Source organism: Nomascus leucogenys, chromosome 11 (assembly GCF_006542625.1).
Source record: "Nomascus leucogenys isolate Asia chromosome 11, Asia_NLE_v1, whole genome shotgun sequence".
NCBI classification, from domain to species: domain Eukaryota; kingdom Metazoa; phylum Chordata; class Mammalia; order Primates; family Hylobatidae; genus Nomascus; species Nomascus leucogenys.
This window is the reverse complement of record NC_044391.1, coordinates 104437001-104461631: the sequence shown is the minus strand read 5'-3', so window position 1 is coordinate 104461631 and position 24631 is coordinate 104437001. Positions and strand designations below refer to the sequence as shown.

General features: G+C 44.1%; 1 protein-coding gene across 2 annotated transcripts in view; it reads left to right on the top strand.

Annotated features, from left to right (window-relative positions):
- Nucleotides 1-24631, top strand: part of MCF2L2 (MCF.2 cell line derived transforming sequence-like 2) — a 246979-nt gene that overhangs the window by 171444 nt on the left and 50904 nt on the right. For both annotated transcript variants that reach the window (XM_003256530.4, XM_030822875.1), the window contains 2 exons: nt 22336-22402; nt 23573-23688. In XM_003256530.4, the coding sequence (XP_003256578.3) occupies nt 22336-22402; nt 23573-23688 (183 nt within the window). The remainder of the gene's footprint in view (nt 1-22335; nt 22403-23572; nt 23689-24631) is intronic.

The window sequence follows — 24631 nt, the reverse complement described above, 5'->3', positions numbered from 1 at the left end:
TTCAATTAGGATGACACAGGTATAAGATTATACAGTCCTCTAAAGTAAGAGAAGGAAACCTTAGGTGAGTCCATCCTTGAACTTACTTTGCTTAGAGCACTATGAAAAAGTTATAGAATAAGTTATAGGAAAGGAGCAAAAGAGTCAAATCTGAAATATTAGGTGGATCTTAGGCTGTGGAACAGTATTTTGAACCGGAACTTTTGGGCTTTATTGCCTACACACTTGATAGAACATTCTCTTTTGTAGAGAACTGGCTTCTAGTGTTAAAGCCTTCTATGGAAGAGAAATCTGAGTAAGTTACATATCAAAGCCCGCATCTGAATTTGTAGAATTAAAATGTTTCTAAAAAATAGCTTTTTTATTCAAATCTCGTATCTCACTTGATCAAGTTTCTTATCCTTTAAATATAAAGATTCTTATATCCCCTACATATATGTAAACTAATACATAATAATTAGATATTGCATACTGTAAGGAAAGTAATTCTAGATTTACGCTGTTCTGGCTCAGAGATTCGATATCAAAGGGCAGAGCTCTTGTAATTTACTGTGCCTCAGTTTCTGGAACACAGATACAATGAATTCCTCTCCTTACAAGGTTATTCTAACAATGAATTAAAATAATGGCTATGGAAATATTTCAGAAAAAGCATAATGTATTATAAAAATGCAAAGCTGAGATCTATTTACTTCAGCATATATAAAATTCCCCCTAAATAGAGTACATTTTGTTATTCTGAGAAGAGACAGTTTCCTTCTGAACTTCTCCCAGTTTCTTCCTGATACCTCCTGTGTCCTGAAATGCAGACTATAGTGCAATTGGGCCTCAGAAAGAACTTGACCCTTTACAACGTGAAAGTCACCAAGTGCAATGATTCTAGCCAAAGTGACCCATTTTAAAAGATGACCCATTTCAAAACCCATGAGTTATTACTCAAGCTGTTCTATTTTTGAGAATTAGAAAGTTTTCTTTTTTTTTTACAATCTCACCATTTGAATGTCTTTTATGAAAAGAGAAAACTGATCACCACTTTAATGAAATACGATGTTTCATTTTTTACTTGATAGGGCCTGCACTTTATTTTGAAAATTCTTCTGCACCTTCTGAGTTTTCTCTGGGCAGAGCAGTTATAAGCATCTCTAACTTATCCTCATCTCCCACTTTCTCAGGAACAGCTGCTCTGAGCTTTGGCTTGGGCCTTTGCTGTGATAACACTGGTTCTACCTTAGAGCCTTGCAGGGCCGGGAAGGGTCAGCCTGAGTCAGCCTCCTCCTCAGAGAATGCTCAGTCAATACTCAGAGCGTGTGCGGGAGGAGAAGGAAGAGTGAGAAGGACAAGCAGGTTAAGTACAGAATGGAAACTTTTCGGGTATTGCATTTAGCTTGCTTTAAAAGCAAAGAGTTGGCCCCAAAAAGCAGCTTTCACCTCCTCACTTGTGACCAGATAGAAAATCTACCATAAATTTCTTTTAAGAAAGTTATAACGTCAGCTGCTGATCACTAATCACCCCTTCAGAAAGTTCAAGGTGGGATCATTTCGGTGCCACCACTTAATACAACTACCTTCAATCATCCTTTTCTGGGTCAACTTCAGCTTTTCACATTCCTCTCCCATCCCCCACAGGGACCAGGCAAGGTTTCCCAAAATAAAGGCACAGAGGAACAAATCCAATTCTGATGGACGTACTTTCATCAGATAATTACCATAAATACGAGCCTCAGGCCACCACCAGCCACTGTGCGGTTACTACATCGGTGTCCCTTTAACATGATCCATAACCTAAGAAAACCAACACTGGCCAAGAATGTACAGGGTGTAGTCAAGAGTCGAGCTGAAAACTGATACTTTTACCTATATGGTATCCAAGCAAGCAATTGCCTCTGTCGCATCAGGATTCAAAATGAAATGAGGCAAAGTCAAAGGAAAGAGTGGCCACGACCTCCCCGCCAGGGAGATCTGCGGCTCCAGTCTCCCCGCCTGCCCACTTCCCTGTCCCCATTTCCCCTGCCAGTAACTCGCCGAAAGCGTTCTTAGGCTGGCGGTTTCCTCTTTCCAGCCCGACATGGGCTTTCGACTCGAATTCAGCCCTCCAGCCGGAGGCGGGTGGCCGCAAGCCTGGGGCCCCCGGCCGGCAACCGAATTGGTGGGCGCGGCGTTAGCCTCGCGCCTCCCGCCTCCCGCGCGCGGGCCGGTCCCGCCACCGAGAAGCCGGAGCTCCTTAGGGAGGGGACCCGCCGGCCCCGGGAAGCCGCCCCAACCGGAGGTGCCCGGCCCCCGAGCCTACCTGCCGCACCTGGGCGGCGGCCCGGCCTGGGTCCCAGCCGCCGGCCACTCGCGCGGGCAGGCCGGAGGGAACAAAGGCGCTCCGGGGAGGGGACGAGCCTCCTTCTCCGCCGCGCTTTCGGAGGGCGGGCTGCCGGGGCCCGCGGTGGGAGAGGCCTCCCCGGCTTCCCGGCTTCCCGACTTCCCGGCACTGGGCCGTGTGCGGTCCGGGTCAGGGCGGCGGGCCCCGAGCCGGTGTCCACGCCAGCCGCGCGCCCCCGGCCCGAGCGCGCGTTCCCACCTGAAGTCCTGGCGCCACCCGCCGGGCGAGGGCCAGCGTGCCCTCACCTCCTCGCCACTCTTCCCCTCCGGATACCTCGTTCGGCCCGGAGTGGGCAGACTCGGAGCCTCCCGCGCCGGAGACCGCGAGCCGCTCGGCAGAGGAGGCGCGGCGCGGCGGGGCGGGGGCGGGGGCGGGGCGGAGGGGGCGGCCCGCAGCCCCCAGTGCCTGGAGCCCGCGCGGGAGACCCAGGGAGCCCAGCTCGGGGCCGCGGCACGGAGAACGAACCATCCGTGGCCTGGAGACGTATCCCGCCGAGCGGCCAGAACTTTCCCTATTTAGCGATCCGGAAAGGAAGCCAACATTCCCACCCAGAGAGGCCTCGGCCCGCGGAAAGATGCGGCCGCGGCACAGCCGTGTTTTCACCACGTAACTGACCACAGACTAACTCCGCGCGGAACCACCGGCCCAGGGCGCTCCGCCAAGAGGCGGACTGTGCTGGCCTCGCGGGCCCTGCGCCCAGGGCACGCCGCGGTTCCTCCCACACGGGACACCGGTTCTGCAGCGCCGCGGATTAGGATGGTCTTTTCCTTTCCGAGCGGGAGCTCTAAGGCAGGCTCAGGCGGGTCTTGTTAAAAGGTTTCTGGTCACACCACTTATGCCTGGAGCTCTGGGGGCCTCAGTAACAAAGGAAGGAAACTTACAACAAACTAGGGCTGCACTGTCGCCGTCCGTTTCTAAAATACGAGAGGAGGGGGAAACCCCGCCCCAGGCCAGCTTCCCAGTGACTTTACCTCCAAGTCCAGCTTCATTTCAAGGGCAGTTTCGAGCGAAACTCAAGTCCAAGCCCAGCTCTTTAAACGTCCAAATCGGAGGTCGGCTTTCCTTCCCTCATCGGAGCGAAAGTCGCTGGTCTCAAGAACAAAACTTGCGGGCTCTAAATCTTGGGCGAGGACTGGACGGGCAGCGCTGGACTGGGCTCGCTTCCCCGGCGGGATGCGGGCTGTATGCGGGCGGGATGGGGGCGGGCCCGGGCGGGGGCGCGAGGCTTCCAGCCGCGCGCCCCGCACCTCTCGGCGTCACGGCCCGAGCCCGGCCCCGCCCGCCAGGCCGCCACCCTCCCGGCGCGTAGGTGAAGGTGATGGGCCCCGCCCCAGTGTGTTTTTGTCTGTGGATGAGAATTCCAGGAAGTGTTTCCCTGCCGCTCTTCAGTTAATTGCGATCACTTACTCAAATGGCCAACTGGAAGCCAGAGTGCACATGAATGTCCTCTTTGAGCTGTTTTCCTCCTTTAGAATACTTCATGCAGGTAACCAGACAATATCGAGAGATGCGGACTTCTACCCAACGAGAGAGATTATAAATGAATCCTGTATGCGCTCGATTTCTTGTTCCCCGCATGTTGTTAGACCTCTCCCTAAAGCCACAAAACATTTAACGGAGATAATATTTTGAGCGATTCTGTTATTGTACATATTTCAGAACATGACAGAAAAGCAAAAGATTAACCCAAATACTTTAGTAAAATAAAAGCTTTGAGTTTGTTGTAAAAGGAACAAGACAGATAATGAGTTAAATGTATGATTGTCGAATCAGGGTTTAAAACAGTGGGGCCAGCAGGCACGGTGGCTCACTCCTGTAATCCCAGCACTTTGGGAGGCTGAGGTGCGGGAGGATTGCTTGATCCCAGAAGTTAGAGACCAGCCTGGCCAACATAGCAAGACCCCGTCTCTAAAAGAAAACACACACACACAAAATGAAAACTGTAAACATTGTACTTGTTAATTCAAACTAGATTTTTAGGAAGTTTTTTAATTGCTTTCCTTACGCCGGTCAGCGTCTTTTAAATCATGCAGTTCTTTTCATATGCTACCTACACAGGGCATGGCCCAGCATCTCCTAGACTGTGGCACTGCATGTACATCAGACCACAGACAGAAATATTTACATATGTGATTTGCAAAGAAGTCACTGACAGTGACCCACAAATAAGCTGATTCATTGTTAATACAGCACTAATCACATACCTTCTCTAATAAAATGCTAACTGAAATCCCACATGCATTTCCCCCAGCCATCACATGTGTATGTTGTACATCTGTACAAATATTCAATTACAATTATATTCCTTTCAGATCATTTGGAGCTAGGTCCATGTGTCAGTATACATATGTTCCACATACATGAGCACATAGAACTGTACCCATGAGAAATACAAACTGACCAAAATAGTGGTAGACACACATACAAATCACATATTCACATCATACTAGATACAGATAAACACACCAGATAGATAAATGGTTTCAAAAGTATGTCTGGAGATTGGAGATACGATGCAAGTTTTTTGGTGGTAGGAGGGAGAGATGAGAGGGTGTGAAGGAGAGATGGGCAAGGTCAAGTAGTCCAGAATGCCCACTCTGGGATCCACACAAGCTCAGGTCACACATGCGAGGGGACAGGGAAGTCCCCTTTGCTTGTTTGGGAAGATTTCCTAGAGCAGCCTGGCTTCCTGTCCCACCCAGAGAGAGGGGAAGAGAATGACAGATTTGATGGTATTGATGGTGGTATGCTCAGTTACTTTTATCAAGAGGGAGTGCATGAAGATATTGAGATCTGTTAGAAATAAACTTAGGTAATAATAATAATGCTGATTTGGCCAGCATGAAGAAGGAGGACCGTGTTGGCATGCTTTCCTTATCCAAGTAGCAGCTGGTAAGCAGAGAGCCCTGTGATTAGATCTATACATGACTTTGGAATGACCAAAATCTGCATGTTAGACTTGGCAGGGATAGATAAGGCACAGAAAGAGCAGAGGAGTAGCAGAGTAGCAGATTTAGGAGAGATGATCACTAATGATGCACATGCATCATTAGTAGTGGGGAGGGAAGAGTAAACCCTGAGTACAAGAGAACCTGGGAGATGGTGGGAGCAACAGGGGCCCAAGGAAGAGGCCCGTGTTACTAAAATCATGAAAGGAGAAGCAGGTCTGATAACCGAGTGGCTTAACACAGCTGAAGCGTAGCAGCACAGTGTCAGGCTTGACCTGTTTAGCGAAATTTGTCTTTCTGGATTCTGTTAGACCAGATTTCCTCACAGGCCCTATAGGGAACCTGTCCTGTGAATCTGTGAATTCAAACACATCACACGGGCCGTGTATTCTGAAGCAGGCCAGTGTTCATTCTAGGCCTGGGCTGTTAGAGAGACTCTGGTTGGATCCTGACCTGGCTTCCTACACAGGATCTCTGGCAAGTTACCAAACTTCTCTGTGCCCACAGTAATACCTGCCTGCAAGGGTGGGTGAGGATTAGTGCAATCTCAATGATGGGTGGAGTGCTGAGCTCAGAGCCTGGGCTATCCCAATGGGGCGGATGAATGGTCGGTGTCCTCAAGCCCATCACAGGTTACAGAAAGCTCCTGTCACCTGGCAGAGGTAGGCTCATGCTGTGTCCTATCATCGTGCTGTAAAGGATCTGCTGTGTTTCACACCTCTGGGAATTTCATATCTGTTGATACAGCATCACCATTCAGACAACGCCCTATCTCCTTGGCTCCGCCGCCTCTTTCGCTGTCTACCGGCCACCTCCCACCACACGCAGCCTTCCTTGGTGTTCTCTTCTCTGCACACATGCTCCTTGCTGATCTCACCCATTGTCTTTAATCTTGACTTACATTTCGTTCTTTTTTTTTTTTCTTTTTTTGAAACGAAGTCTCACTCTGTCACCCAGGCTGGAGTACAATGGCACGATCTCGGTTCACTGCAACCTCTGCCTCCGGGGTTCAAGTGACTCTCCTGCCTCAGCCTCCCGAGTAGCTGGGATTACAGTCGTACGCCACCACACCTGGCTAATTTTTTATATTTTTGGTAGAGATGGGGTTTCACCATGTTGGCCAGGCTGGTCTTGAACTCCTGACTTCAAGTGATCCGCCCGCCTCGGCCTCCCAAAGTGCTGGGACTACAGGCGTGAGCCACTGCTCCCAGCCCATCCTGATTTATAGTTCTAGCCCAGATTCTCAGTTTCAACCTTAAGTGTCTTAGGTATGTCACATCGTCTTCAGCTTAATATGTCTAAAATGGGATGTATAAATATGGGATTGGGAAATGGTTAATGGACAGGACTTGAATGCCCCAAAAGCCAGAATCCTCCTTCTTCTCACCAGTGACCCAGCCCATGGTGTTATGTGTCAGTAACAGTCAGTGGTATTTTGTCACTGTATAAGTTATATGTTTTTTGCCTCAACTAGCTGTGGGGAGGGGAAAAAAGTTGTATATCTGTTTTCCCAACTACTTTGAAAGTCTTCAGATCTCTTGTGGGTGAACACCATGCCCTGCTCTTCTCTGAGTCCCTCAAAGACCCCCCATCTCCTTGCCACCCTCACAATAATGCCTGTCACAGAATGAATGCCTGGTAACTGCAGGTTGAACTGAATTTTTGCATAGCACTTCCACACTCATCAATTGTTCAAACTTTCGTTCCAAGAATCCCATCCGTAGTACAGTGGCCCTGTGTACTTCTCCTTTGATGCCACCAAGGCCCAAAAGCTGACGCTGGAGACACACTAGCTCTTTCCTGCAGCTCCTGCTACTGCTTCTGTGGCCTGGAACCCTTCAGCATCCTCCCTCAATTCCAGGGCCTCGGCAGTTTGATGAAACCATACTAGGTACACCCAGAACTGGAAGATGAAGGGAAGTGACAGCACAAGGAGGCACTCACCCGCAGGCCACTCTGAGAACCCGGTTTCTTCCATTTTCTTCTCCTCTGCATGCGGGAGGGGCCTCCTGGAACTGATCATCTCCTTCACACCAACACATAAGGAAATCTCTTATGTGCCATCTAACACTCAGTGGGGCCTGACAGGGACAGGGACAGTCTCGGAGGGACAGGCCCTGCTGGCTGGGACCCTTCCTGGTCCAGTAGAGCTGTGCTGTCAACCCTCCAACAGCCCCTGTGAAAATGGGCTGATACCAGCCCCTGGCAGTGAGTCTCTCAGCATTTCTTCTCCTTTCCCCACCAGCAGATCAGACACACACTCCACACTCCCGGAAGCATACAGGGTTCTGTGCAGGTCCCAGAGGGCTGCCTCGAACTCAGCTCTTTCTCTCCTACTCAGGAGGGTACATGCAAATTGAGTGAGGGAGTGACATTTTTGTAGGAACAATCTTGAGTGCTGATTAACACATATTTTAAAAGACAATTGGCACTTAGTCTAGTCAGAGCTATCTAAACTAAGCAAAACAATTTGTGTCCTGTGATGGGGTGGTACAGGGAGAAGGAAGACAATTACAGCCCCTGGAAATGGTTACTGACAACAAGATAGGGGCTACATGGCTGGCCCAGAGGCGATCATTTGTGTTGGGAATTTTGCAGTTAGGTTTGGTTGTACTGATATTTAAGGAACAACTAAAATGTAATTTTCTTTTTTAAAAAATATACATTTTTTTTTAGACAAGGTCTCGCTGTGTTGCTCAGGCTGGAATACAATGGCCGGTCACGGCTCACTGCAGGCTTGACCTTCTAGGCTCAAGCAATCTTCCTACCTCGGCCTCCTGAGTAGTGGGGACTACGGGTGCACACCATCACGCCCAAATATATTTTTTTTTATTTTTAGTAGAAATGGAATTGCTCACTATGTTGCCCAGGCTGGTCTTGAACTCCTGGGCTCAAGCGATCCACCAGCCTCTGCCTGCCAAAGTGTTAGGATTACAGGTGTGAGCCACTACACCAGGTCTAAAATGTAATTTTCTATTCCTCATTTTTAAATACTTAGTAATTAGCAAGTGCTAATTTCCTGCTTTACAGAGAGTACGTGGTTCAAATCCCACTCAACCAATTTCCAAAAGGCAGTTAAAAATCTTCCTAGGGTTTACATTGAATACTCTTTAATCCAAGTAGACTATTAGATAAAACTTGCTATGCTGAGATTCTCCTTATAGCAGTACTTCTAAAAAGCCAATTCAAAAGTCTATGATAAATTCATGTGATCTGAAACCATATACATTTCATGAATCAGTCTTAGTGGTCTGAAGGTCCAAAGTTGTAAAGCCCAATATTAATACCTAATTGGCTCTGCAGATTTAGGGCAAAGGAACCCTAGGAAGGGAGAGCAACATCTCTGAGAGAGGTGTTTGCATTATACTTAATAAATAAATAAGCTCTCTTGGGAAAAATAGGGATCTATTAGAATAATAGAATATCTGCTGGTAGATAAAGATGCAAATAGATCTGCAAGGGGCACAGGGCAGGGAAAGCAGTGTGTGTCTTCTCAACATTTTCAGCTCTTTCACTATTTCATAGACATGCTTTTTATCTTTGGGAATTTCATTTTTGCAATAGATTTCCTTTTGTTTTCATGAGGTAGAAGCTCTTGGTACAGTCGACCCTTGGTATCCATGGGGAATTGGTTCCAGGACGCCTGTAGATAACAAAGTCCACAGATGCCCAAGTCTCTTATGTAAAATGGTGTAGTATTTGCATATAACCTATGCACACTCTCCCATATACTTTAAATAATCTCTGAATTACTTATAATACCTAATACAATATAAATACTACGTAAATAGCTGTTATACTGTATTGCTTTTAAAATTTGCATTATTTTAATTGTTATATTGTTATTATTTATTTATTAATATTTTCCATATGAAGTGCGTTGAATCCACAGATGTGGAACCTACAGAGATGGAGGACTGACTATAATTGTTTCACAATTTCTTTTCTTTACTGAAGATTACTGAGTTACTTGGATACTCCTGTTGGGATTACTACCAGTAGTACTCTTTCTTGGGAATTGAAGTAATGAGGTTTTCCTATCAGCTGTATTCTAGGGATCTCCTTGGTATGCCAGACATCTCTCATACCATGTCTTGTTATATTTGATTGCAGATGTGCTTCTGAACCAGTGTTGAGATTTCAGCCACATTCCTCAAATCCCAGGCATACATGGATAATAGTCTGAGCCAGCCCTTTTTCTGTAACCTGCTTCTCTGTGTCCTTGCTGTACAGGCCCTGTCTCTTAAGGAGCAGAGTCAGAAAAGTGGCACTGTTTCAATGGACTGACATTCATGCTCGACACGTCAGTTCCCCTGTCACTATTAGATAAAACTTGCAGGCAGTTTGACCTCAGCCAAGTCACTTAGTGCCCGGAGCCCTGACTTGCTCTTCTGTGAAATGAAAATAACAATTAGTACCTACTCTTGTCCACAGAATTGGCATGCATCCTGTAAATCTATCAACCATCCATTCAATTAGCGCTTATTGAGAATTCACTTGCTTGCAAGGCACTGGGGCCAAGGATGAATAAGACAGGACATCTGCTCTAGAAGAGCTCTTGTTAGGGATTTAATAGATCAAGTAAGATAATGCACACATTAAAAACAAAAAACAAAAACAACCTTACTTCATGCCCATTGGGTTAGCTATTATTTTTTTTAAAAAAAGAATGATAATCTAAATGTTGACCAGAAAGTGGAGAAATTAGAACCTTTGTGCACTGTTGGCAATATAAAAGGTGCGGCTGCTGTAGCGGGTGGTATGGCAATTCCTCAAAAAAGTTAAAAATAGAATGATCCTATGATCCAGCAATCCCACTTCTAGGTAGGTATATGCTCAAAATTGAAAGCAGAGACTCAAACAGGTACTTGCACATCAGTGTTCATAGCAGCATTATTTACAATAGCCAAAAGGTGAAAACAACCCAGGTGTTCGTCAACAGAAGAATGGATAAACAAAATGTGGTAGACACGTAGAATGGAAGATACTCAGCCTTAAAAACGAATCAAATTCTGATAAATTCTACAACATGGATGAACCTTGAAAGCATTACGCCATGTGAAATAAGCCAGACACCAAAGGATGAATATTGTATGATTCTACTTATATGAGACACCTAGAATAGGAAAACTCATACAGAAAGTAGAATAGAGGTTCCCAGGAGCTGTGGGGAGGTGGAGAATGAGGTCATGTTTAATAGGTACAGAGATTCAGTTTGGGATGATGAAAAAGTCTGGAAATGGGTAGCGGTGATGGTTACACAACACTGTGAACGTACTTAACACTACTGAACTATACACTTAACAAAGGTTTAAATAGTAAATTTTATGCATATCTTACCACAATTAAAAAAAACTTTATAATACCTAAAATGCCATACAAATGTAAGCATTATTAACTTGAATTAAGATTAATAGGATTGTGTTATGATCAATCTCTTAAAGTGCTATATGCACAAAGTTACATTGTCATTATTTATTGTGTGATATTGAAGAACATCTATTCAGATAAACTTTAATAATAATTTATATCCCATCTTCTTCCAAAAAGAATTTGAGGTAGTTTACTATAAAATCATCAGGGTAATGAGACCAAATCCTATTAATATAAGACAAAATATAGAAACTGAGATACAAAGCAGAGAAGAAGGAAGAGAAGGCAGATCACCTGAGCAAAACTCAACTGTTATCTTCCTAGGAACCAGGGAAGTGTTCATATTAATCAGATCTTTTATTCTTAAATGTCATTGGTTTCAGTATGATCCTCGTATGGGTCTATAGTGCTTTGTGTTGTTACCATTAACAGTTCTAGGAATTTATTTTATAATTAGGGAACACCTAATCAAAACAGAAGACAGATGTAAAACTTAAGAACATGTTTTCCTGAGACCGAGCCCTCAGGACTGTATTCTGTGTTTAATGAAACAGGTTCCTGGAAGGGTATCTGCCCTGCTTGCCATGGCCCCATCAATCTCCTATACCTCCCCTGGCCAGCACTCGTCCACACTCGTGGCCTGGCATGACAACCATCTCCTCAGCTAGCTCCCCCAGCCTCCCAGCCCCCATCCAAACTCTGCTCCGGCAGCCTGGATCCTGTAAGGCCCTGTGTGTGGCCATGACTCCAGCCCCTGCTGGAGTTTACTCCTCCTGGCACTCCTGTCTTCCTGGATAAACCCTGTACCTCTTGTAGAGGATAGGTCAGACTTCACCTTCTCCAAACCAATCCATTCCCCTTCTCTTTTCTGTTTCTATGTGGCACTCCAGTTACACATTAACTGTTAGTTAATCAGGGTTGCAAATGAATAAAAGTCTCGTGACCTTTGTTTCATTTATTGTGAAAAGCAGGGGCCATTAGACAAAAGATTACATCAAACAGTCTATTAAAAATGATAATATATTTATAGAATGATGTATGGGGGCCAAGAGGGAAAGTCAAGTTTATCTAATCCCAAAGAAACAGAATCTGAGAAAGGAAGTGACTTACCCTGTATCCTAGAGGTAGAAATAGAATTGGAACCCCAGTTTCTTGAAACCCTGTGTTTTTATAACACCATGCTAATTTCATTCTAATTTGTGTTTTATTTAATAATCAGCAAACAGGTCTTTAGATGCACCCCAAACATAGGCCAAGAGCAACTAGGTAAAGTAGCAGAAAGAGTACTTGCTTTGCAAAAGCCATAGACCTTGGGCAAGTTGTTTCAGAGCCCTGGGCCTGTATTTGAACTGTTTCCTGATTATTAAATAAAACACAAATTAGAATGAAATTAGCATGGTATTATGCAAACACTGGGTTTCAAGAAACTGGGGTTCCAATTCTATTTCTACTTCTGTTTTTACATCTGTAAAATGAAGAGATGAGCTGGATCGTCTTTAAGTTTGTATCTGCTTGTAGCATTTTATGAACCTACTAGACAATTGGCTTAACCCCACTGCATTAGTCAGTGTCCCCTAAAGGTACAGAACTAATAGGATAGATGAATATATGAAGGGGAGTTTATTAGGAGAGTTGACTCACGCAATCACAAGATGCCACGTCCCACAATAGGCATCTGCAAGCTGAGGAGCCAGGAAGCGAGTCTGAGTCCCAAACCCTCAAAAATAGGGAAGCTGATAGTGCAGCCTGCAGTCTGTGGCCAAGTGCCAGAGAGCCCCTGGCAAATAACTGTTGTAAGTCCAAGAGTCCAAAAGCTGAAGAACTTGGAGTCTGATGTTCCAGGGCAGGAAGCATCCAGCACTGGAGAAAGATCTAGTCCTTCCACTTTCCTCTGCCTGCTTTTTTTTTTTGATCAGATTTTGGTACTGGGAATGGTTCTAGAGGAACAGAATTTTAAGGATGGATTTCTTTTTTTTCTTTTTTTTTTTTGAGATGGAGTCTCACTCTGTCACCCAGGCTGGAGTGCAGTGGCACAATCTCAGCTCACTGCAAGCTCCGCCTCCTGGGTTCAGGCCATTCTCCTGCCTCAGCCTCCTGAGTAGCTGGGACTACAGGTGCCCACCACCATGCCTGGCTAATTTTTTGTATTTTTAGTAGAGATGGGGTTTCACTGTGGTCTCAGTCTCCTGACCTCGTGATCCGCCCACCTCGGCCTCCCAAAGTGCTGGGATTACAGAAGGATGGATTTCTTTAGTTGGTTTTGGGGTTTCTGGAGTTGGTTGCTTAATATGATTAGACCCCAAAATGCTAAGGACTCTACTTCTAATTGTGTGGAGAACACTGATAGTCCTTGGCACAAACTGTTCAAAGAGTTATGCAAAAGAAATGCATTCAGTACTCCTGATTCACCACTCATGAGAGGCAAGGAGTTTAATGACTCTATACATAATACCTTTGACCATATATAGAGGACCAAAGAATATAACAATGTTGGTTGGTTGCTCCTAAGTTCACTGGACAAACTGGTGGAAGAAAACGATGAACTTAGGGATGCTAACTCCTGGCTCCAGAAGCATACACTGAGCCTCAAATCTTCTAAGATTGTCCAGAGTGAGAGTCTTATCTCTTGTAGAGAAAGAGCTGAAATTGTGGAAAATCAGATACAAGTTCTTATCATGGGAGGGGCTGACCTGCAATGAAAGGTGCATGCACAGCCTCACCAGGTGTCTACTGTTAAAATGAGGGCATTGATTGGAAAAGAATGGGACCCTGCAACTTAGAATGGGGAGTGTGGGAGATTCCTGATGAAGCTGGGGACACAGAGAAAAACCATATCGTTTCACCCCTGGCCCCTCCCAAATCTCATGTCCTCACATTTCAAAACAAATCATGCCTTCCCAACAGTCCCCCAAAGACTTAACTCATTTTAGCATTAACTCAAAAGTCCACAGTTCAAAATCTTATTTGAAACAAGGCAAGTCCCTTCCGCCTATGAGCCTGTAAAATCAAAAGCAAGTTAGCTATTTCCCAGATAAAATGGGGGTATAGACATTGGGTAAAAATACCTGTTCCACATGGGAGAAATTGTCCAAAACAAAGGGGCTATCAGCCTTATGCAAGTCTGAAATCCAATAAAGCAGTCATTAAACCTTAAAGTTCCAAAATGATCTCCTTTGACTCCATGTCTCGTATCCAGGTATAGTGATTCAAGAGGTGGGTTCCCACCACAGCCTTGGGCAACTCTGCCCCTGTTGCTTTGCAGGGTACAGCCCCCCTCGTGGTTGCTCTGATGGGCGGGCGTTGAGTGTCTGCACCTTTTCCAAGCACATGGTGCAAACTATTGGTAGATCCACCATTCTGGAGTCTGGAGGATGGTGTCCCTCTTCTCACAGCTCCACCAGGCAGTGTCCCAGTGGGCACTCTGTGTGGGGACTCCAGCCCCACATTTCCCTTCCATACTCCCCTAGCAGAGATTCTCCATGAGGGCCCCGCCCCTGCAGCAAACTTCTGCCTGGACATCCAGGCATTTCTGTACATCCACCTCAATTCTTGACTTCTGTGAACCCACAGGCCCAACACTATGTGTAAGCCACCAAGGCTTGAGGCTTGCATCTCTGAACCAATGGCCTGAGCTGTACCTTGGCCCCTTTCAGCCATGGCTGGAGCAACTGGGATGCAGGGCACCAAGTCCCTAGACTGCATAGAGCAGGGGTCCCTGGGCTGGGCCCACAAAACCACTTTTTCCTCTTAGGCCTGAGCCTGTGATGGGAGGGGTTGCCACAAAATTCCTTGATATGCCCTGAAGATATTTTCCCCATTGTCTTGGTGATTAACATTTGGCTCCATCTTACTTATGCAAATGTCTGCAGCAGGCTTGAGATTCTCCTCAGAAAATGGGTTTTTCTTTTCTGTCGCATCATCAGGCTGCCAATTTTCTGAACTTTTATACTCTTCTTCCCTTTTGAGCATAAGTTCCAATTCCAAACCATATCTTTGTGAATACGTAAAACTGAATGCTTTTAACAGCACTCAAGTGACATCTTGAATGCTTTGCTGCTTAGAAATGCCTTCTGCCAGGTGCCCTGAATCATCTCCCTCAAGTTCAAATTTCCACAGATCTCTAGGGCAGGGGCAAAATGCTGCCAGGCTCTTTGCTAAAACATAGCAAGAGTCTCCTTTGCTCCAGTTCCCAACAAGTTCCTCATCTCTATCTGAGACCACCTCAGCCTGGACTTTATTGCCCATATCACTATCAGCATTTTGGTCAAAGCCATTCAACAAGTCTCTAGGAAGTTCCAAACTTTACCACATCTTCCTGTCTTCTGAGCCCTCCAAACTGTTTCAACCTCTGCCTGTTACCCAGTTCCAAAGTTGCTTCCACATTTTCAGATACTGCAGCACCTCACTCTACCAGTACCAATTTACTGTATTAGTCTATTCTCATGCTCCTAATAAAGACATACGTGAGACTGGGTAATTTATAAAGGAAAGAGGTTTAATGGACTCACAGTTCCACATAGCTGGGGAGGCCTAACAATCATGGTGGAAGGCAAAGGAGGAGCAAAAGCATGTCTTACATGGTGGCAGGCAAGAGAGCATGTGCCAGGGAACTGCCCTTTATAAAATCATCAGATCTCCTGAGACTTATCCACTATCATGAGAACAGCACAGGAAAAACCTGCCCTCGTGATTCAATTACTTTCCACTGGGTCCCTCCCATGACATATGGGGATTATTACAATTCAAGGTGAGATTTGGGTAGGGACACAGAGCCAAACCACATCACCCACCAAAGAATTTGCCAGTACACAGAACAACATACACTTTTACCTCCTTTCCTCCTCCACACTGTTCCCCTTAGGGACAAACCTCCTTCTTCTATTCCCCCTTATTTTTTAAAAAACTTTTTATTTTGAAAAACTGATTTTTTACTTAAAGAAAAAACCTCTGCTTAAACTTCACTCAACACAAAGTTGGCAGTGTCTCCCCCAACCCCTGGTTTAATTAGTTGCCCCTCCTCTGCACCTGACTTTTCTGACTACCGTTACCTTATCACACTCATTGGAATCATTGATTTTTTTTTATCTCTTCCATTAGACTCTGAATTTATTAAGGTCAGGATTATGGTACATTTCTCTGTCCCAAGTGCCTATCATGGAGCCAGGCTCATAGTAGGGCATGAACACATGTCTGGTCAATTAATGCAATAGTTTTTGGGTGGGAAACAAGGGCGAGAGTGTGGTACTGATTTCAACTGAAGCTGCTGGAGTTTTTAAGGATGATTAGAACTTGAAAGAAAGTGGAAAATAGGCTTAACAAAAGTGGGATCTAAAAGGAGTGGGTCAGATGAGTGCTATTGAGTTGAATAGGAGACCATCTGCAGTAGAATCATCCAGGGTGCTTGTGAAAATTACAGATTCCATCTTAGCTCCCACCCACCTCTCCCCATTCTGATGTGTAAATCTGGTTGTGTAAATCTGGTTTTACCTTTAAAGCAAGCTCCTTAAGAAGATTCTTATCACATGAACAGAGAGTCTTAAACTCCTAGAAGGAACTCTGGCAGCTGTGGGCAAGTTCTTGAAGAGAGAATGATGACAGGATAAAAATGGAGCTTTGGGGGACTGGGCGCCGTTTCTCACACCTGTAATCCCAGCACTTTGGGAGGCCTAGGTGGCAGATCACCTGAGGTCAAGAATTCGAGACCAGCCTGGCCAACATGGTAAAACCCCATCTCTACTAGAAATACAAAATTTAGCTGGTGGCAGGCACCTTTAACCCCAGCTACTGGGGAGGCTGAGGCACAAGAACTGTTTGAACCTAAGAGGTGGCAGTTGCAGTGAGCCGAGATCATGCCATTGCACTCCAGCCTGGGCAACAAGAGTGAAACTCCATCTCAAAGGAGCTTTTGGAAGTGCATAGCCTGGTGGTCTGCAAAACAGACTGGTGGAAGAGAAATCTCAGAAGAGTGAGCTTCTATGAGTGCACTAAAGTGTTTAAATGACAGGAATTGAAAGCTTGCTCTGCGGGGTGTCACCAGAAGGGGAGAGTCAGTAGTCACCCAGGAAGCATGCTGAGAGATGATATAAGGAGCCTGGATGACAGAGAGAATATAAGGGATGTTGGAGGGGGGAGTTTGAAACAACACCTGTGTTTCAGGGACCCTAGAAAAATGTCAGTTCCACTGATACACATGCTACTTCTGTCTGATTAGTTCTATTTCAACTTGATGTGACTGAGGTGTCTGGGAGGCATCCAGGTGAAAATGATATAGCCCATTGGCAATGTGGGCTCAAGAATGACCAAAGGTCTAGGAGGAAGACAAAGATGTGGGAGAGTCAACAGCATGAGACAGGAAGGACAGAAGCCTGGAAATCTGAGTTCAGGTTCTTAAAATGTAAAAATCTGTAATGCTTTCTGACATGCATAATGTGATGACAGGATAGCAGGAGTAAGTGAAAACTCTTGATGGCAAATTGTGTTGACAATAATGAGCAAAAATAGACCTCTGGCAGACTGGATCCCCAAAGGATACTCTTCTATTGGAGAACTGAGAAACAGGGGGTGACAGGGGCAGTAGTTCAAAGCGGGAGCAGAGGAGAGCACACGAACAAAGAAGAAACTTACCAGGAAACCCTAACATACATCTACTTTAAAGATCTCTCTTGCTGAAGAGGATTGCATTTTTTTTTTTGAGCATATTCCTTTCATTCCTGCCCCTTGGTTGTGGTGTCTTTTGAAACAAGCATGAGGTGTCATGTAGAATGGAACCAGATATCCAAAGCTCTGTTTTCATGCTACCCTGAAATATGGCTTCAGAGAAGAAACATCCCTTTAAAACACATTATGCCTCCATTTCCCCTTTAATCAGCTAAGGGCAGCATCTATTTAGAAATGTAAAACCAAGTGCCCGGATGTAAACTAACGCAGAGTACATTAGTGCAGGCTGCTCTTGCATCCAGCTCCCTTTGGTATCCTAAGTGCAGTCCTCTAGCTCTGAGTAGATTGCCATCAGGACAGAAATTGCTGTTGGTGCTGAAAGGTTTTCTTAATTACTTGAATACTCCCAGTGTTTTCTGTTGTTCATCTGCATGATATACACTTGATGATTTTAGATGGTAAATCCTTGAGAGCCTTTTTTTTTATTTTGAGACGGAGTCTCGCTCTGTTGCCCAGGCTGGAGTGCAGTGGCGTGATCTCGGCTCACTGCAAGCTCCACCTCCCGAGTCCACGCCATTCTCCTGCTTCAGCCTCCCGAGTAGCTGGGACTACAGGCGCCTGCCACCACACCCTGCTAATTTTTTGTATTTTTAGTAGAGACGGGGTTTCACCGTGTTAGCCAGGATGGTCTCCATCTCCTGACCTCGTGATCCGCCCGCCTCGGCCTCCCAAAGTGCATGAGCCACTGCGCCCGGCCGAGAGTCTTTTCTGTGAATAAGTTACATGCTTTGGAACAGGGGTGTCCAATCTTTTGGCTTTCCTGGGCCACATTGGAAGAAGAAGAATTGTCTTGGGCCACACATAAAATACATTAACACTGGCCGGGCGAGGTGGCTCACGCCTGTAATCCCAGCACTTTGGGAGACCAAGGAGGGCGGATCACGAGCTCAGGAGATCAAGACCATCCTGGCCAACATGGTAAAACCCCATCTCTACAAAAATACAGAAAGTTAGCTGGGCATGGTGGCAAACGCCTGTAAGTCCCAGCTACTCAGGAGTCTGAGGCAGGGGAATTGCTTGAACCTGGGAGGCAGAGGTGGCAGTGAGCCAAGATTGCACCACTGCACTCCAGCCTGGCAACAAAGCAAGACTCCGTCTCAAAACAAAACAAAACAAAAAATACATTAACGCTAACGATAGCTGATGAGCTAAAAAAAAAAAAAAATTGCAAAAAAAATCTCATAACGTTTTAAGAAAGTTTACAAATTTGTGTTGGGCCACAGGCCGCAGGTTGGACAAGCTTGCTTTAGAATAATAAAGCAGGGAATCATCAGTAAGAGTCATACATTTTCTCCTATTTTATAAAGGTATTTGAAAGGAAAACAAGAGAAGAAAGGAAAAACAATGGCCTAACAGTGGTGTGAGGGCTCTTTTTAAGTCATATATTAATTTGAATGTATTGAATGAATATTGATTTGCCTCCATTATTCAGTGGAATTCCTATCCTTGGCATTTTATCTGCTGCACTCCAACAGGTAAAATGAAGCAGTTGGATGAGATTTCTAGACTTTTTTCCAAACTATAATCCAGAATATGACCAAGGGATTTCTTTTCCTTCAGCGATGTGAATATTTTCCTGTATTAGAGTCCTAAAAGCTCCTAAGAGTCTCTTAAGTTCATAGAGCATTTTTGGATATAATCTTGACTTCTGCCCACCTCCTGGTTATTTCTGCCTTCTGACTTCCTTTAATCATCAATGCATCCTGAAGCCAACTTGCCAAGTTGCTTAAGCCCAATGCTTCATGAAAGCATAAGAGGCTGATTGTACTCAGGTTTTCCATGAATGCTTAACTGTTGCTGTGGTCCCACTTGATGCTATGGCTCATAGAAACATATTGGTATTGAGGCCTGTACTTCCTTCTGACATAGAAACCGTCGTTGTTTCCGGGTGATTTATAAAAGGCATAGGAACCTCTTTCTCAGTGACTTAGTAAAGTATGATGTTAAAGTAACTTTTTGGGAGTTTTAGACTTCTGGAAATTACATCCTCTGTGGTACATCTTGTTTATCAGTCTTGTCTTATAACAAGTATTTATAAATAGACACAAAAATGATTATAAGAAAGAGTAATGACCTGTAAAATATGTGAATTGTGTTATTTATTTATATATATCAAATAGGGTTTACTTATCATTACCTCCAGTAACATTCATTTTAAAATATTATGTAAACCCCATTTTTCCATTATAAAAGCAGTAAATGTTTTACTTAAAAAAAGATTATAGAAGGGTATAGAGTAAGATGTAGAAATTCTCCTTTCCCATACTTTAGCTTTCAGTACCAATCCCCAAAAGCAATCACTTTTAACAATGTGTTAAGTTTCTTTGCATAAATTTACTGAGCATATACAATTTTACATATATTTCTACATACGCACTCATTTTTTTACACAAATAGTCATACTATGCTTACTTGTCTACATCTTGCTTTGTTTTTTCACTAAAAATACCTGGCCTCTGTCATATCAGTGTTTCAGTCAGCCTCATTCTTTTTAACAATTGCATGGTATTTCATCATTATGTGTATGTACCATATATATGTATATATACACACACACACACATATAGATAGATATAGATATAGATATAGATATAGATTTTTTTTTTTTTTTGAGATGGAGTTTCACTCTTGTTGCCCAGGCTGGAGTGCAATGGTGTGATCTCGGCTCGCTGCAATCTCCACCTCCTGGGTTCGAGTGATTATCTTGCCTCACCCTCCCGAGGAGCTGGGATTACAAGCATGCGCCACCATACCCATCTAATTTTTTGTATTTTTAGTACAGACGGGGTTTCACCATGCTGGCCAGGCTGGTCTCAAATTCCTGGCCTCAAGTGATCCACCTGTCTCGGCCTCCCAGAGTGCTGGGATTACAGGTGTGAACCACCATGCCCGGCCGATGTACCATAATTTTTTGATGAGCATTTAAGTAACCAGTTTATATCTGGTTGTTGTTGAAGTTATGTTGTCCTAATTATAAACAATGAATATTCCTAGAAGTGAAATTACTGAACCAAGGAGCATGTGTTTTTACATTTCAATGAGATGTTTCTAAATTACCTTCCAAAGAGCTTGCACAAATTTACACATTTTACCAATATTGTCTGAGGGTTTTTCCACACCCTCATTTACCAGTCTTTCTTTGAGGTTTGAAATTTTAAATATTCTAATAGATGAAAATTGTTGCTCTTTTAAAATATGCCTTTGTTGAATGTATGTACTGAGTATTTTTTCCACGAGTCTAATATCCATTTGAATATTTGTGTCAATCTCCTATTTTGTGTCCTTTCCCATTTTTTTCTATTGGATCATTTGTCGCATCCATTTTTATGAGAGAAAAACAAATCGTTTTCTAGGAGAGGCTGCCATTTAATAGATAATCCAGCAATAGTTAACAAGAATAAATATATATATTCTACACAAGGACACATGTATAAACACTCATCTACTTGGACCCCTAAAAGAAATAATAAATATGGCCACGTAGCCTGAGGAGAGAAAGAAAGTCTATCTGGGATAGATGTGGGGACTGGCCTCACTCTTTCTACTGGTTTTCTATTGTTATATAAAAACTGACCACAAACTTAGGAGACTAACAGTTTCCCTGGGACAGGAGTCCCACAAGACTAAAGTCAAGGTGTTGGCTGGCTCTGGATCCTCTTCTAAGTTTACGTGGTTGTGGCAGGACTCGGTTCCTTGCAACTATAGGACTGATTTATCTTCCTTACCACCTGTCAGCTGGGAGCCACTCTCAGTTCCTATGGCTGCCCACATTCCATTCCATCTGGCCCCCTCCATCTCAAAAGTCAGCAAAGAGGAATCTCCTTTGTGTTGAATCCTTTTTATGCTTCCAATCTCTGACCACTTGACCCAGACAGATCTGAGTTCATGTGATTAGGACAGGCCCAGCTGGATTACCTATCGAATGAACAGCAAAATCCTTCTGCTGCATCCCCTAAATTAGTGTTTGATTGGAAGAGGCAGATGTGCAGTGGGGACAGAAGTCTTGGGGACCATCTTAAATTCTGCCCACCACATCTTCCACCTGCCTTCCTTGACAGAAGCAGACAGAACTCATATCTTTTGCCTTAGGAAATCACAGTGAAACATCCAATGCCAGAGGAAGCAGCTAGCATACATCTAACCCCATGTACAACAAAATACATCCATATGGGTCAAAGATCTGGATGTGAGGGCCTGGCACGGTGTCTCACACCTATAATCCCAGCAGTTTGGGAGGCAAAGGCAGGAGGATTGCTTGAAAGTAGCAGTTTGAGACCAGCCTGGGTAACATAGCAAGACCTAATCTCTACCAAAAAAAAAAAGGCGTTAGCTGGGTGTAGTGGTGCACATCTGTAGCCCTAGCTACTTGGGAGGCTGAGGTGGGAGGGTTGCTGGAGCCCAGGAGTTCAAGGCTACAGTGAGCCACGATCGTGCCACTGCATTCATTCCTGGGCAACAGGGCAAGACCCTTTCTCTTAAATGGAAAGAAAGCTTGATGTGAGCAGAAAGCTGGAGAGAAAATCTAGGAAACCACTTATACAATGTATACAATGTAGGGGGTGGGGGCGGGGTCAGGCAGACCTTCCTTGACTAAGGATCCAAACCTGGTACTTCTGACTCCAACATCTCCCTTCTTGACCCCCACACTCTATGGCCCACCCAGAGGACAGGTCATTCACTGGCTGCCTAAAGGATTTTGAGTTCTCTAACCTTGCTGTTTCTTCTTGATACCAGTGTGATCACAGTATGCATTTGTGAGATGCTGACCTTGGGTGTTCAATAGAACAGAATGAACTGACCAGAAACTAAGTAGGTGAGCCACTAAAGGGGAACTGTATTGATGAGCATTATTCTAACGGAATTCTAAAAGAACATTCTCCTCTCCCTGTCTCTCTCTCTTTCACCCTCCCACCTGCTGCTGTGATTCAGGCGCGTTATACGTGACTTGCTTGAGACTGAAGAGATTTATATAAAAGAGATTAAAAGCATAATTGATGTAAGTAGATTTGGGGAGTGGGGTATCAAGCATATACTCAAACTGCAGATGTTTTGTTGTACAAAGAGACTCAAAATAGTTGCCATAAGTCTCCAGAATCCCCACGAAGGTTTCAGGTCTTATAATATTACAAGTGTCTCCAGTAGGAATAAGAGCATCCCTGTGGTTTCTTGATCCATGTAGCCAAATAGTTTCCAAAGAATTAAGCCAGTTCACACTGATTCCAGCAATGCCCAAATAGGTTTACCATCTTCTTGCCAACAAAGGATATTATAAGTTAAGTGTCCCTGATACTTTAATAAGGGAAGATTATTTCTTGTTTGTTTAAAGTAGCCTTTTTTCTTAAGAGTAAAACTGCATGTGTTCCCTATTTTCCTAAGGGAATAATCTTAAGGAAAAAATTATATGTACATATTATTTATAATCACATTTTTACCATAAAATATTAGAAGCAACTCAAATGTCCAATAAAAAGGGAATGTTTAGTAAATTATGATATGTATGCTGAATAAATGTTATTCAGATATTAAGAAATAATTATTGAGCCAGACACAGTGGCTCATGCCTGTAATCCCAGCACTTTGGGAGGCCGAGGCGGGTGGATTGCCTGAGGTCAGAAGTTTGAGACCAGCCTGGCCAACATGGTGAAACCCTGTCTCTACTAAAAATACAAAAATTAGCCGGGTGTGGTGGTGCGTGTCTGTAATTCCAGCTACTTGGGAGTCTGAAACAGAAGAATCACTTGAACCCAGGAGGCGGAGGTTGCAGTGAGCCAAGATCACGCCATTGCACTCCAGCCTGGACAAGAAGAGTGAAACTTCGTCTCAATAATAATCATAATAATAATCGTAATTGTATTAGGTCATAAAACAATGGGTACATTTTCCCTTCTTTTACATTAAACCTGTGTAACGTAAACATTTTTAAATATATTTGTTCTTCCCACAAAAATGCCACTTTATTATCATTGCCATTAAGCCATCTCCTTCTGAAAGTGGGCACATGAGGAAAATGATATCAAAAGAAAGTACTCGATACAATAGCTTTCAAGAAACAAGTGTGCTATATTCTTCAATCATTTCACTAAAGTTTTGGTTTTTGCAGTAGCTAATTCAGATGATCTCTGGTATGTTCCTGTTTGTAATACCTACCTTGTTTCCACCTCTGCAGGGATATATCACTCCAATGGATTTTATTTGGCTAAAGCATCTAATTCCAGATGTTCTTCAGAATAACAAGGACTTTCTCTTTGGGAATATTAGAGAACTGTATGAATTTCACAACAGGTATATAACAATTTACGTTATCAGAAAGAATGGAGAGTAAGAGAGGGTGGAAATGAGACTGATGGAATTGGGAGATGAAAACGCTTAGATGTTGTCAGGTTTAAGCAAGTGGTTTGGAGTCAGTGGATTGGATTGGGGTGGGTTGGAGTGAAAGGAGGGGAGAAGTCCCACAGGATCCCTGGGGAGGAAGGGAAGAGACATCAAAGGAACAGGCACCCGGTGTCACTCATCCATGTTGTATGCAGTTGAGTGTTCCTTTGTTTAATTATTCATGCATCAGCATTTTTTGAGCACCTGTTCTGTGCCAGGCACTGTGCTCAGCATTGGGAATACAAAAATGACCGAGATACACATCTACATACCATTATCATAAGGGGATGCTGGGAACTAGGGTGTTAGAAAATGCTGACTGCTCAAACAAGTTGTACTTTTAACCCAGGGCTGCTTGGATATTGAGTTCTAGAGAATTGCAGGAATAAGGGACTTTGGAAATCATCTTCAAACCCTTTCATGTTACACATATGGGAATAGTAACTTGTTAACTCTCTTTATTTGCTATGATGACCCCAAGATTGCACACCTAATTCAGAGAGGGAGAAAAGCTCCTTGGTGAATTGAACCACAGTTGCTTCCTAACCCCATCCCTCGTCCGTTGGTCAGACACAAAACTGAAATGGAAACCCATTTCTGCTGATTTCCCGAGAGAAGTTATGTAGCCTCTTTGAGCCCCAGGTTTTATATTTATGAAACCCTATCTTTGGTGGATGATTAAATGAGATTCTATTTGTGGAGCACTTAGCTTATGCCTGGCTTATAGTAAGCTGTCAATGATATTAGTAACAGCAACAGCGGCAGCAGCAGTTCTTATGAACGTTATTTTCGTGTAAGAGGGAGCATCAGTGAGTGTATCCAGTCTGTCTATGACTAGTGCTTAGAATTACCA